Source organism: Schistocerca gregaria, chromosome 1, assembly GCF_023897955.1.
Source record: "Schistocerca gregaria isolate iqSchGreg1 chromosome 1, iqSchGreg1.2, whole genome shotgun sequence".
Classification (NCBI taxonomy): domain Eukaryota; kingdom Metazoa; phylum Arthropoda; class Insecta; order Orthoptera; family Acrididae; genus Schistocerca; species Schistocerca gregaria.
The window spans coordinates 1,017,238,716-1,017,254,918 of record NC_064920.1 but is presented as its reverse complement, the minus strand read 5'-3'; the positions used below and the strand labels follow the sequence as shown (position 1 = coordinate 1,017,254,918).

The following is a 16,203-nucleotide window of genomic DNA, read 5'->3' as shown; positions in this document are numbered from 1 at the left end:
TTACGGGAACTTTTTTGCTTCTGTTCTATACCTTCGTCAGGGTTAGCTTCAGCTATTAATTGTAATGTACCCTGTAACTCCTTTGACTGCATTAATAGAAAACCACAAAATGAAAAATTGCAAATTAATAAGTGTTGAAATATAGAAAATGAAAAATAATATATTATTATTTGACAAGGAGTATTAGTAATACCTGACATTTTTAGGGAAGGAAACAGCGATATTATGCAATTTGTTGAAATGTAAAAATTTAAATATTAAAAGGTAAAAAATCTTTTTATCAGCATCTCGTGCATATATAAAAATTAAAAAAAGATGACTAAACGACTTTCAGTTGTCAATGTAACAACTCTAAGATCATGCTCGTATTGGACCCAGGTTGGACAAAAACTAGATATACCAGTGATAATCTTATCATGCAATAATTTGCAGTTGTATAAGAGGCAAGTTAAATAACAAATTAAGTCGTAATAGCAATGACAAAATTGATACTGGTTCTGTACCATGCTAGTATGAGATGCAGGTTTAACAAAAACTAAATGTACCAATGAAAACCATATCATACATCATCTTACACTGGTATAAAAAGCCTGGTTCCACAACATGGGTAATAAAAACGTTGGCAAACGTAAAATATCGTTACATCATGTATACCATAGTTCAGATATGTTATGGCTTTGAATGGATAGCACTTTGTATTGCTATCGACAAGTTATATGATCTAACGATGGCTTGTTTATATTTTACGTTTGACTACGATTTTAATACCCATGGCGTAGAACCAGGCTCATTTTTACTGTGCTATTAAAACTAAAAAAAAATTTCACTGAACTTGCCTCTTACATGTGTGCAATTATGGTTCTTGCTCGTACAACTAGCTTTTGTTCAACCTGTGTCTCAGACGACCATGGTATAAACCAGTCTCAATTTTGTTGTTGTTGTTGGTGTTGTTGTTGTTGTTGTTACCACTAAATTACTTATTTAACTTGCCTCAGGAACAAGCTATTGCATGATTGGTTATAACTGCTATATCAACATTTTGTTCGACCTTCGTCCAATGCAAGCACTGACAGTTAAAAGTAGCCTAGTCATCAGATTTTAATGTTAATTTATGTGCGCGATCTAGGCAATTAAAAGACATTTGAAAAAAAATATATATTTTAACAGATGAGGAGTATCTTGACTTTTTAAAATATTTTTGTTGAGACTACATTGTTTGTGAATCTTCGGAAAATGTATTTTATTTCATTACAGGTGAATCATTCTACTGAAACCTCGGATAGCTGATGGAGCCTTTACGAGTCTTACGGTCCTTATGCGGCCACAAGATGATACGACAGCGGAGATGGGGCACAAACGAGACATGGTCGTCGGCATGTTGTCGAGGACTGCAGCTGCTGATAGCTTCCTGAACTAACTGACCTGCCGTCATATCAATTTGATTCTTTCTGGAAGTGAACCAGTGCTGTGCGACTGGAATAATACAGTTACTATTTCGCCTCGTTGTTATTCGCCAGTCATTTGGACGCGATTGTGAGACGGTTGCAGTGTAGTAGCGACCCTCGTTGTTGGAGCCACTCCAGCACCTGAGCACTCAGGAAGTGAAGCATCGAGAGGAGAGGAGCCGCCATGGCCAACACGAGCGACTTCGTGGGGCTGTTTCTCAACTCGACGGCGTCGTCCTCGACGCTGGGCATCTCGGAGGCGGGCAGCAGCCTGTCGACGACGCTGCTCGCCGACGACGCCAACTTCTCGACGCCCGCGGACGCCATCGACCTGGGCCCGGGACACCCGGGCATGATGGGCAACTTCTCGTGCGACATGCACCAGCCGACGCTGTACACGGTGACGCAGTTCCTGTACGGCATCGTGTGCATCGTGGGGCTGCTCGGCAACACGCTCGTCATCTACGTGGTGCTGCGCTTCTCCAAGATGCAGACCGTCACCAACATGTACATCGTCAACCTCGCGGTCGCCGACGAGTGCTTCCTCATCGGCATCCCCTTCCTCCTCATCACCATCAACCTCGGCAACTGGCCATTTGGGGACGTCATGTGTAAGGTACGTCGCACTTTCCTTTTCTACCACACTTTCCCACGCACTTTGCTGGACACTAAGATCTTAATGCCACGGTTCTTCCTTCGTGCAACACCAAAGTCACGTAAATTTTGTAACATTCCCTTACAAAAATTTTAAAATGACAGTCCTGGAAAACCTCTTACGTTATTTGATTTTCAAACAGATGAGCAAAACTCAGCGTACTAAAACAGTTTCCTCTTTACTTATTCTTTCTTTCTTCCGTTACCGCCTTTATCCTGCATTGTGCGCAGGATCGACAGGGTTAAGTACGGATTTGGCAAGGTTAGTTGTAAGGGGTGGCCGGATGCGCTTCCTGCCACCACCCCATACCCCCTGGGACGGAAATAGTGTACCCCAGCTGTCTGCATCAAGTGGAAATCGTGAAACAGTGTGAATGTGTTTCAAATGTCTGCGAGTCGTGTAACTGAGGTGAGACGTGGGGATCAGCCCAGTATTCACCAAGGAAGGTGTGGAAAACCTCCTAAAAATCACATCCAGACTGGCCGGTACACCGGCTGTCGTCGTTAATCCGCCGGGCGGATTCGATCCGGGGCTGGCGCGCCTACCCGAATCCAGGAAGCAGGGCGTTAGCCCTCTCGGCTACTTTCTCTTTACTTATTCTGATCATCACTAAACTGACACACTATATTTTCAGCCCAACACAATCTGACTTTCTATAATCCCTACAAAAGAATGGCCCTGTCTAACAATAACTTATACCTTTCATGAATCACTTACACCACAAAAATCTTCGTTACTCGAACGAGCGCCAATACTGCCATCTAAATAAAAGATTGTAACTACTGAAGACACTAACTACTGATAGGCATAGTTAGCCAATGCTACGGTCGCAGGTTCGAATCCTGCTCCGGGCATGGATGTGTGTGATGTCCTTAGGTTAGTTAGGTTTAAGTAGTTCTAAGTTCTAGGGGACTGATGACCACAGCAGTTGAGTCCCATAGTGCTCAGATAGGCATCTCTCTCCTCATCCACCACTGCTGGCGTCTCACCTCCAACTGTCTAATGCTACGCGCTGTTCACACCCAACTGCCCAACAGTACAATAGCAAATATTCCAACAATGCCAACCAGCCACAGGCTGCACACAGCACAGTCAGTGATTTTCATACAGAGCGCTACGTGGCGTTGCCGACATAAAACGCTAAACAGCCTACTTACAATTTGACTGAAATGACTGTTTATTTACGTCACACAACCATGATTTATACTTTAAAGCCATTCTCAGGAAAATTTTGAATTAAAAATTAATAAATCATGCATATCATGCACTGCAGTGCTTAGGAAACAAAAAATCATTACGCATTACAAAATAATACTTAAATCTTAGGACCGGAAGCTGTGGCCGAGCGGTTCTAGGCGCTTCAGTCTGGAACCGCGCCGCTGCTACGGTCGCAGGTTCGAATCCCGCCTTGGGTATGGATGTGTGTGATGTCCTTAGGTTAGTTAGGTTTAAGTAGTTCTAAGTCTAGGGGACTGATGACCTCAGATGTTAAGTGCCATAGTGCTTAGAGCCATTTAAAATAAACATTTAAATATATATTAGGTTATAAGTTACCTTTCTATGTGATATGTGACTAGAAATTTTTTTTCTCGTTCCATATGGGCAGGGGAGGACCATCACCAGTACATTTCTCCGCTCTTTAGCCAAGCGATTTTTTTAGTTATTATCAGAAATAGAAAGAAAATTTGGGACTTTTTTCTACTTTTAATTAAAAATCAAAGACGAATGGTTTTAAAAACAGAAAATATGTGAATTTTAAAAACACATCGTAGGAGGATGAAATTCATTTGATAAGAACACTGAAGCACTGAACTTTCACATAAAATCTGGAGGACCTGCACTATGGTGAGAAGTATTGCCGCAGGAGAGGGTATGTTCCATAGGGCTGAGGGGTTTGGCTAGAAAGACAGGGGTCTGCTAGATAGGAAAACTGTGCAGATGAGAGGTAGGAGTTGAGGCGGGTAGTGACAGATACACATACAGAGATTGGGGAGTAGTGTGTTGTGCGGGCATGACAGTTGTTGCAAGAGGAAAGAGATGGGAACGGATGGAGAGGGAAAGGAAGAGAGGAGCTTCGATGTGGAGTGGGATAAGTGAAAAGAATTAAAGTTGATGCGAGACCGTCGTAAAACGTATTTAAGATCTTAAAAAATCAGTTTTCGTAATATAGGATACGAGTACCTATCAAAAATAGTTAATATTGCTGACATTGTGTACAGTGATTTAACAGCCAATACATTGCTGTATCGTACATTTATCTCATGCGTGCATTAACTGACGTTAACATTTAGCAGAATAGTGGCAGAGGTCGCAACAACACGGCACCACTCCGTAAGCGAAGTGACCTTTTGAGTTACCGGTGGCATTACGAGAAAAAAGGAAGAGGATATTTATTTGAATAGGTGTTCGACACAACGCTGTGATAAAAGATCATAACAGCTTCTTACAGAGATACAATGTATTACTCCGTATTCAGAGTGTAAATATAGCCATTTTAGATATACAAGAAAATCTGATTTCAGACATGATCGCGCAGATGCAGTACTATAGTATAATAGTGCATTGACTGCTGGAGACTTATTACATAAGTCTCATCTTGCATGCTCTTGCATATTTGTAATTTATTGTATGTAAGTCACCAGGAATAACTACATTTTTGATTCTATAATACTGCACCCATGCGCTCATTTTTTAGATGAAGTTTTGTTGTACATCTAAAATCATTATATGTACACTGTGAGTACGAAGTATTACATTATGTATCTGTAAGAGGGTGTAATGTGTGTATCACAGGGATGTGTTAAGCACTGAGCCAAATAAATAGCCACCTTCCCTTTCCCGGTGATGCCTATGCTATTCCAAAGATCACTTGGTTCATACGGTGGTGCCGCTTTGTTAGGACTTGTACCAAGGTTTTGACAAATCTTAACTTCACCTAATGTACGGATTTGATGAATGTACCTGACAGCAATGTATTGGCTGTTAAATACGCCATATTGTGTGTTCTTGGTAATTCATTACATTACTATGAATCTTCGACTTGTACTCATATCCTGTAATACGTTAGTTGGTTTGTAAGACGAGTAATATGGTTTTTGACGACGACATGTTACACAGGTAGGTCAGATATATTGTGACATTTAAGCAATGCTTTCAAATGCGTAATTATGTCTTGTTTGCTGTACCCTGCGTGATATGTATGCTTCATTACTTTTCAATTCAACATGTCCTTAAGAATGGCTATAAAGCCGAAATCATGACTGTCTGGAATAAAAGAATTGTAATTTACAGTCAAATGACAGAAATTTCTTTTAAACAACTGTTGGTATACTTCGCGTAATAGGCCGGCCGGTGTGGCGGTGTGGTTCTAGACGCTTCAGTCTGGAACCGCTACGGTCGCAGGGTCGAATCCTGCCTCAGGCATGGATGTGTGTGATGTCCTTAGGTTAGTTAGGTTTAAGTAGTTCTAAGTTCTAGGGAACTGATGACCACAGATGTTCAGTCCCATAGTGCTGAGAGCCATTTTGAACGCGCGTAATACCTTACCTTGTGTGTAGCTTTTCAGTACTTCATTAACGACACGAGGTTGATAGCTGGCTATTTGATCATATTGTAGGCACTACCTGACGACCTGAGAATTGCACATAATGATACTTCAATAAACCCTTTGCAGATATTCTAGAATAAATACTTCATTCACATAATTTTTCAGCTGAAGACGGTTGACCGAATGACTACTAAGTTGTAGGATGTGTGATAAACTGAAAATCTGACATGCAAGGACACAGTGAAAATACATTATTAAACCTTTGTGCGTCACATTTAGAAAGAAAATTGGGGAAAAGTTTTTTGCGATGAATATTTACTGTACTTGTTGCACATATGCCATATCAATTGCAAAAGTTCTTTTGAAGCTATTGGTTAATAAATAAAATAATGATTCCAAATGGCATCATTAGAAATTACATAATAATTACACAAAAAATGCATACATTCCTGTATTGTAAAATTACCGTATTTCTTTCCCTTATCTTTGAGGAACTACGTAAAGTTGGTTCCATAACCAAGAATTTCACTATACACAGAATAAAACTAGACACAACAGTTATTGTTCACTCACAAATGCAGTAGCACAACTCACGACACTTCTCTGTTCTGCACTTCAAACAAACCGCGAGTCACGAGAGTAAACGCGACTGTGATCTGTTGGCCAAACTTGGACCTACGTGAAGCGATGCCAAACGGTATCACTGAAGCATTGGGAAGCTCAAAAAAGCCAGGAATACTTAATGATGTCTTTTGGAATCGCAAACGCAGAAAGGGTTAAGGGATTAAAACATGGACATTTACATTTCTTATCACATTACTGATGCAAAAATAAATCTCAGGACCAGTCTGAAAGGTCAGAGACACGGCTGAGTAATCCGAGAAATCGGAGGAGCTACGGTCTATCACACCACACAACGGCGTCGGTTTTGTACGAAGGTGTGGTGCGGCACATGGGGCGTCGGTGCAATGCATCGAAAACCTCGTTTTTGCGTGGCTGATAGCTAGCAGCTTTTACACTGAAGTGAAAAAAGTCATGGAATAGCGAGATTCACGTTTACAAATGGCGATAGTAATGAGTACGCATCGTATAAAAGTGCAGTGCATTGGTGGAGCTGTCGTGGGCGGCTATAGACACAGCGTGGCTCAGTATTTCTACAGGGGACCTCCACCTAATTTTTGAGTTCGTATCATGTGGAGTTGCTGCACTAGTGCTGACGAAAGGAGGTCCGAAACGATATCAGGAGGTATTCCATGGCTTTTGTCGGTTCAGTGTACCTTCCACAATATGCGACTTTGTGGCAGAGGGCCAGGGCAGCTTAACTATTTCCTACTTCACGCTGGCTGACTGTTGCGTTCTTCGGGCACTGGCCATATTTTCTTCTTTCGGTTACTGTGCAGAGAGTTTGACTGAATCAAAACATTCCTCCTTTCCTGTACCTCATCATCATCTTCATCACTTTACTTTCAAGGATAAGGCAGTTGCCTGTTCCCAACTCACAAACAATATAATTGCCATATTTTCAAAGTTCTCCCAAAATTAAAACTACCATATATTTTCACTTTTGAAAAAATTAAACCCTATTATGCTTCTCTTTCCATTGTGATATTCGATAGATGCTCTATGCTTCTCTCTAAAGAATACATCATTTCCATAATATTCACCGTATGAATACATAACGCTGTAATGTGTCTGGAAAAGTTCGTGTCACTCTACCATAGCAATTCTAAAGGTTTATACTTCTTAACAAATGAGTAACAGACACGTAGCGGAAGTTCACCCCCTTCAGTTACGTACAAGCCTTCTTAAAAAATTTCGCTCAAGTAGTTTCAAATAACTGTTTATTTTCAAAGCTTTTTATCACATTGTTTCTCGCTTTTAATAATATCGAGTGTTTTTAAATGCGTGGAAGTAAAACGTGTAATATTTGCTCCGTCTGAAAGATGAAAACAATCTGTTGCACTGAGAGCGATTGATTCGTATCGTTGGACACTGCGGCAGCGAATGAACGTTTAAGTAAGGACACGCATTATTTGGTATTTAAGAGGGTCGCTCTTATGAAACGGAGTTATGTTTCAGACATCACACACAACTTATTGAGAAATGAACATTTGCATCAGACAAGAAGAATGGTATTGAGGCAACTGTCCCAAGCTCGTAGTAGTTCTTCTAGAACTTTGATGAAGCAGAATGAAACTAGATAATGTGGCCATTCCCCCACAACATACGCACCACTTAATCGCAGGTGAAGCACTGAACATTCAAAAGATATAATACTCTTATTGACGGTAATTTCTACTTTTGCCCTTTGGTTTTTCCCAACTATTGTCCAAGAGTTAATTTTAGATCACTCTCCTCACCTCTGTTCTTTTCCTCGAATACTATTTCATATTTTCACCGTGTGTATTTCCTCTTTCTTTGAGACCACTTAACGGCGGTTCCCTGCTTATGCCATTGACTGCTTCCAAACGTAACACTTTCAGAATGAAGTTACCTGTCTCAGTTGCTTCTTCTGCTTTTACGTCGCGTATTTCTGTATCCTTCCTTATTTCTCAAGTCCAGAAATACAATGCCTTATAAAAAAAAAGTGTCGGAGCACCGAGACGGGAAGAAGGAAACGAAGTGAAACTTTCACCGGTTTTGAGAGTACGTGATGTTATTGTAGTGATTACAAAATCAAATTGATGAATAATTTGGCAGTTTGGGTCCAGTTACCAGCATAAAGCTGGACACCGCCCAGTCTGAATGCATACGCTGACTCAGTTGGGAAGGGCGTAATAAACCATTGTATCGTCTTGTGAGGCAAGCTAGCCCACATTGCTGTAACTGGACCTTGATATCGTCGATACTGCCAGTAGAGCAGAGTTGACGTCCGAGTTGGTCCCACACACATTCTTTCGGAGACAGATCTTACTGGCCACGGTAGAATCTCAGTATCACGCAGACAGGTCATAGTAACACATACCATGTATGGACGAGCCTTGTCCTATTGGAAAATGACACCACAAAACGGTCGCATTGGAGGTAACACAAAGGGCGGAGGATGTCCATGATGTACTGCTGTGCCGTTAGAGTTCCCTCCATCACTACTAGCCATCACTTTAGGTAATGTTCGATGGCTCTACGAACCATAAGGCCAGTAGTAACACCGCTGTGCTTCTCCAGAACACTGGGAGAATGGGACCTCTCCCTAGATCGTTACCATACTCGCCGACGATGGAGTCCGGGGCACTGCAGAACCGCAATACGTCTCTGAACAGGATGAGATGCCGTTCATCAGCAGTGACATGGTTAACGTACTGCCCAGTCACGACACCGTTTCAGGAACAGCAGTTTGTGATGCGGTTTTAGCGGCAGCCTAAGCAAGGGCCGGCAATTCCCCAGTACGGCTGCTACTAGACTCCAGGACAACTCAGAAGGTTGCAGGTAGTCCATTATTTGTACTCGGATGGCAGTCTCAGTTTGAAGGGGTTACGGGGTCCTTGGGGCACAATACGGCGATGCTCCCTTGTGGTGGTCGACTGAAACCTTAACTACGAGAATGCCTACCCTCACGTTTCCCTGAAGCTTAACATCGGGCCACTGTCAACTAGGAATGCCCCACAATCTGGATATTGCACAATTCGACCTGCTGGCAAAATGGAGACCCACAATGAGGTGCTTTCCAGTCACTGTCTGTTGTTGGTAACGCCGTCTCACACGAATGCCCGAGATCTCCCTGTCCTCCACAATGATCACACGGCATGTGACACTGTTCGCACCCCTTATATACCCTACCAAACAACTCTAAAAATGAACGAAGAAACGCACTCTGGTGGCCTTTCTACTTATCACAGAGAACTGCAAATCTAATCATTATACACCAGCCAATGGTGCGTATGCCTATGAAGTTACTTAGACATCTGACCGTGTCTTCTGGATGCTTCACTTATTTTGTCAGACAGTACTTGAAAATCTGTTTTATCAGCCTAGTTTGATTCATTCTTTATGAATGTCCAAACAATATCAGTACTATTTTCTCTATTGTTTCTGTCATCTTTCTGTACTTTGAAATATTTTATCATTGCTTCTTAATTTCCTGACTTAATTACCTCATTTGGACCAAAAATTCCCTCAAGATTCTTCTTCCTAATATTTCCAACTTATCTAATTTATAATTCAGTGTTGGACTTCCCTCCCATAGAACAAGGTAATTTTTTACACTGTTTTATGAACTCGATTTGACACACCACACTGACGTCTCAGCCACACTGCGACAGTCGGTAAGAGGCAGTAGTAGCAAGTTGGGTACTATCAACTCCACTGTTTACTGATGCACGCCGTGGGACAACCCCGCTCCTGCTACCAGTCCGGAGAGCGGCAGTTGGTAGCAGTCACGACACCAGATGGAGCTCCGTTTGTGGGTACACTCTGCTTGGATGTACTCGTATAAAACTAACCGTCGCTGGAGTAGGGGTGAATCCAACCGCCATCATCTGCCTCTTGAACAGTAAGACGGGTCATTTCATTACCTCGCTGTAGACAGTCAAGCACTATTACACTGCATTGCCTCTTAAATATGAATCTTCATCGCTAACATTTAATGCCGAGACAGAGTGATGTGGACGCGAGACTAATATTATGAACCACGCATCTCGTTTTTTTTTTTTCGTTTCACGGGAAGATTCTCATATAAGCAGCTCTCTTGGAGTGACGAAACAATATCTGTTGTGGTTGGCAGGAGAGCCAACCGTGTGTTTCTAAATGAGGCCGAAATGCACGCGTCTCAGCTCACGCAGGCTGGCGTGACGTCTGGAACATGACAAGGGAATTAGAATTGAGAAAAATGGACGTAGCTGGTGGAATACTTAACTTTAATCCATTAATGGAGAACGTCGCTCTTTATGGTACATGATTCACAATATCAATATTACGGATACTGGCGCCTTGCTAGGTCGTAGCAAATAACGTAGCTGAAGGCTATGCTAACTATCGTCTCGGCAAATGAGAGCGTAGAAGTCAGTGAACCATCGCTAGCAAAGTCGGCTGTACAACTGGGCGAGTGCTAGAAAGTCTCTCTAGACCTGCCGTGTGGCAGCGCACGGTCCTCAATCACTGATAGTGGCGACACGCGGGTCCGACGTATACTACCGGACCGCGGCAGATTTAAAGGCTACCACCTAGCAAGTGTGGTGTCTGGCGGTGACACCACAATACCTACATGGAATACCTAATACATTTCAGTGGATAATCTTTTCGATATCATTCGCTTAGATGACCAGATGATGGCGGAACCAGAATCCGCAGAAATTGTTCGGAGATTCAGTGACCCGAATGTCTAAAGAAGTGTGAGCAGTAATACCGCATTTTACGCGTGGCTGTAAGAAAGGGCAACAAGGCCGCATATGAGTGAGAAGAGAGCGGATGCACACCGGTTCTTACGCCCCTTAAGTATAAATGGAAACGTGAAAGGTTGCAACACGATCTCTGCAAGGTTTCAAATTTTCTTATTATTTTTTGACAATATATAGACAACGAGTTTCTAACCGTTACAGTGTTGTGTTGCGAGTGATGAGTATTACGCGACGACGTCGGCGTTGAGACACATACAGTAGAAGAAGTGAAGGTATTCTGCTACAACTACAACCAAAAGGACACATTACCGACGAAGAGGAGAGGATGTAAGAAACTGACCAGTGCAAGCCAAAAGAAGATTATTATCATCAAAATTGGGCATTAATTTGAGTACAAAATACTGCGAAAGTTCGTTTCGAATACGACATTGTCTGGAAGTGAATCGTGACCGCGGAAAAACAAGAAAAGAAGAAAATCGAAACGTTTGAGACGTGGTGTTACAGAAGGACGCAAAACTACGTGTATTGGCAAAGTACAAAATGAGACTTTCGGCAGATCTGGCGAGGAGAAGAATATAGGGAAAATACGCATCAGAAGGGGGGTAAGACGTCAGGGAATAAGTTCCATGCTACTAGAGCCGTGGAGGGTAAAAGCTATGGAGGAGGCTAAAGACTGGTATATGTCTAACAATGATTAATCGAAGATGGCACATTAGAGGTGTCGTGGTGAGTCGCATCAAACAAGCCAGAAGGCTGGTAGGGAAAAATCAGCAGAAACATGAAATTCAGTCTTCAAATTAACTCTTTGTGCTCTTATCTTCATCCCCATTTTTGCTCTTCGGACACTTTCCTCTTGAGTTGCATATTAGGCACTTTTCCTCTGTCTGTTTTAACGCCGCTATATTCTTTCCATCTACTTCTCTTTACCTCTAACTGCATAGCTTGAGAGACTAGTACTCCTGAAAGAGGGATACTTGCCACTCAAGATATGTAGGAGAACATCTGTGAAGTTTGGAAAGTAAGACAGAAGTACTTGTGGAAGTAGAGCTGTGAGGCTGTGTCTTATGTTATGCTTGGATACAGCTTGCTGAAGCCGGCACAGTAGCTCAGCGTGTTCTGTCAGGGGACTGGCTGCCCTCTGTAATATAAAAAAGATCTGAGTTGAGTTCTCATCGATGGAATTTGAAAGATGTCATGAAGTTCCACACGGAATCATTGATGAAGAAAAAAAAGAAGACAAAAACACATAAAAATCGATGAAGAAGCATTATAATGTATGCCTGTGTATGCCATAATTGACCATAGAACGGTGTAAAAAGTATCTGAAAAACATTACACTATAGTTACACAGTATAATACAATTTCGAGTAGTACAATGAATAATGTACAGTTAAGTTATAAAATGAAAACAAAAAATTAAAATTACAGGTGTTGTAATAAATTTATTACAGTAAAAAAGACAACTTGCTGGAATACAAAGCTGCACACATAGGCGTCCTACCAGATGGTGTAATGTGATAAATCGTTTTATCGAAATAGAGAGACCAATGGTATAGTAATTTATGCAGATCTAAATAAAAAGTATTTTACATGTGTGCAGATAAAGGAAATCTCATTACCATGGACTGGCTTAAAATAGTATGAAGACGACTAATATATCTGATCGTTAAGAAGTGGCAATTTGAATGTACATCATAATGATGTCACTATAGAAAAGTGAAAGTAGAAATAAATAGTAGAAATGGCCAAGATGTGTCTAACAGTTGAGAAGTAAAATAAGGAAACACCAACACACAATGCCTTCACAGTAGTGAAAATTTACATAACATGAGGTTCTGGCTTACCAAACCATTCTAGCAGACAAAATCTAGTAGTTAGTCTTAGTGTGCATTGGTGAATATATAAAGATTATCTAGATGTGTACATCACCTGCAGTTTTTCATTATATCATGGAACAACTAATGTATTGATCCATTACATTCTAGTAAAGAACGGTAATCAATTAAAACTGGCAGTAAAATATAAAAAGGCATAGGTAAAGTAATCGGTTAAGACCAATAAAATGAAGTAAATATGGGTCCGTAGTACAACTAAACAGTGTCGCCTGTCGAACTGGGACGTTACCCATGTCTACTGTTTAAACCCTCTGCCAGGCACTTGTATGTGTTCTGCAGAGTATCCATATCCATGTTGATGTAGAAATTGACTGTTACTGCATAGCACACAGCAATTTGAGGTACTCATTAACATAGACACCAGTAACATATCACCTGGACATGCGACATTGTTTTTTGTACCATTGACCCATATTTACGTCATTGCTTTACCCTAAGCTTTTTTTATATTTTAGACATATCACTTTTAACTGATCGTTTTCTTTACTCCATTCTAACAGTTCAATACATAAGTTGTTCTACAGTATAATGAAAAATTGCAAGTCAAGTACACATCCAGATAATCTCTACAAGTTCTCCAATGCACACTAAGATTGACAATTAGGTTTTGTCTGCTGCGATAACTTGGTAAACCAGAGCTTCACATTATGTAAATTTTCACTACTCTAGGTGCATTTATTGTCGATCTTTCCGATTATTACATTTCAGCTGTTTACCGCATCATGACAACATCCATTATCTATTTGTGTTTATCATTTTTATATCAGTGATATATTTGCAATGTACATTGACACTTCCTCTTCATAATGATCACATATAGTGGTTGTCTTTATATTTTGTATAATTTTAAGTCAATACAAGCTCATGTGGTTTCTTTTATCTGTACTCATAAAAAGTATTTTTTATGTAGATCTGTATAAATTATTATTCAATATTAATAAAAAGTTGTATAAAATTACGCCATCTGCAAGAACGTCTGTCTGTGCAGCTTCATATTTATATTTATTTAATTTGTCTTCTTAACGCTAATAATTTCATTGCAACTGTATTTTTCACTGTTTTTTTGTTTTCATTTTATAAATTAACTGTATATTACCTATTATCGTACAGAAATTGTATTATACTGTGTTACGCAAACGTAATGATTTTCATGACACTTTCACGCTATTACCTTGTCATTTAGGACAAAAGGCTTACATAAAGATGCTTCTAAGCAGATTTTTACCTTATTTTTTGACAGCTGATGTGTATTCTTTACAGTTGGCTATCCGTTGTATTTCTAACTGCCAATGGAAAAAGCATCCCCTTATCTTAGACACGGCTTTTTACATTCTGCTATGTACCCTTCAATAATTTTGTTAAAATCTTTTGTAAGTACTGTTAATGTGTAATGCTGTTCTTTCCTTGCAACCCTCCATTTCAATATCTTTCAGGTCTGAAAATGACTGAAAACAGTCGAAACTTATTATCTGTTTTCTTATATGCGATGTTGGCTGATTAAGATTTTTCCAGAAATCAATTTTCTTCTAAATAATAGCTTTTTGAATGTAATTGTCTATTGAGGCACTCGAAGTAACACAAGTTTCATAATGATCTACAGAATTTTCTTTCATGTTATGGATAAGATAAAATACTGCATTACGTTAAATTTTCCCAAAGTAGGTGTCTCTAAGTAATATATGCTTGCATTGACGTTTTTATGTTCCCATTCGTAATGTTTCGTTAGCTATTCGAATTTTTAAGCTGAAATATGAGGCAGAAGGCAGTCGTTGCTTTTTATTCTAATGCAAGTACTTTAGGTTGCTATCGCACATACAAAACTAATCACTTGAAAAAGAAAATTGATATACAGCTGTGTAAAGGTTACACAATGAGTTTTGAGAAAAAAGGCTTTCTTCCTACACATAACAACTTGCTGTGAACGGAAAAGGCTCTACAACTGAGTGACGTGGACGTTGTTCACAGGTTTACATGACAACGACGAGCATCAACCAGTTTACGAGCTCCATTTTCCTGACCATCATGAGCGCCGACCGCTACATCGCCGTCTGCCATCCCATCTCATCCCCCAAGATCAGGACGCCGCTCATATCAAAGGTACAGTATTCAGAACTGAAGGTTCACTCAGTACGTAATGTATTAGAGAACTTGATACTATCTGGAAAAAGTTGCACAAATATCACAACAGATCTTAATAAAATACCAAAGTTCTGGAAACATTGCCAATTTTCTTTAAATGTCCAAAAATGTAAAATTGTGCAATTCATAAAACTTTGAAACGTAGCATCCTATGACTATAGTATCAATGGCCACGGCGGGAATCAAACGCCTCACGCAAATAAGTGTGTATAACAGGTGGGGATAAGACATCGAATTGTTACATAGTCTCTAACGCAGTTTAATCAGAAAGCAAGTTTCAGTTCATTGCTGGGTTAAAGGGATATCGGTATCAGTCAGTAAAGATAACTGTTTACAAAACATTCAAGAGACACATTCTAGAATGTCGCTATAGTGTGTGAGAATATTAGCACCAAGTAAAGAAGGCAGCACAAATGATCTAAGGTTGCCTCACGTGAGAGCATCACAGTGTTGCTGAAAAACCTGAACTGGCTGATGGATGAGGACATACGTCAACTATCCAGCGAAAGACTACGTACAAAGTTTTAGGAACCAGTATGAAGGAGAGAATAAAGGAATATGCCGCAATCCCCTACGTATCGCTCTCGTAGGGATGGTGTACACAAGATTAGTCTGATTACAGTGCACAGAGAGGCATCTAAACAGTCATTATTCCCGCTCTCCTTACGGAAATGGATTCATCTACATCTACATTTACATCTATGTGGTCACTCTGCAATTCAGAATTAAGTGTCTGGCAGAGGGTTCATCACACCACCTTTAAGCTACTTCACTACCGTACCACTCTCTAACACCGCAGGAAAAGCGAGCACTTAAATCTATCCGTGAGAGCTCTGATTTCTCTTATTTTATTATGATAATCATTTCTCCCTATATAGGTGGGCCCCAACAAAATATTTTCACACTCTGAACAGACTGTTGATGACAGATTTCATGAGAAGGTCCTACCGCAGGAAAACCCCTTTTCTTTTATTTACTGTCGTCCCAGTTCGTGTATCATATCCGTGGTACCCTTCCCCGTATTTCGCATTAGTACAAAATGTGCTGCCTTTCTTTGAAGTTTTTCAATGTTCTCCTCAATCCTATCTGATGCGGATCCCACACCGCACAGCAATACTACAAAAGAGGACGGACAAGCGAAGTGTAAGCAGTCTGTTTAGTAGACCTGTTACATTTTCTAGGTGTTCTG

At 40.5% G+C, this 16,203-nt stretch overlaps 1 protein-coding gene across 4 annotated transcripts in view; it reads left to right on the top strand.

Moving 5' to 3' along the window:
* Nucleotides 1-16,203, top strand: part of LOC126278936 (somatostatin receptor type 2-like) — a 1,529,331-nt gene that overhangs the window by 1,470,719 nt on the left and 42,409 nt on the right. For all 4 annotated transcript variants that reach the window (XM_049979230.1, XM_049979217.1, XM_049979237.1 and 1 more), the window contains 2 exons: nucleotides 1,255-2,061; nucleotides 14,841-14,972. In XM_049979230.1, the coding sequence (XP_049835187.1) occupies nucleotides 1,630-2,061; nucleotides 14,841-14,972 (564 nt within the window). In that variant the 5' untranslated portion in view covers nucleotides 1,255-1,629. The remainder of the gene's footprint in view (nucleotides 1-1,254; nucleotides 2,062-14,840; nucleotides 14,973-16,203) is intronic.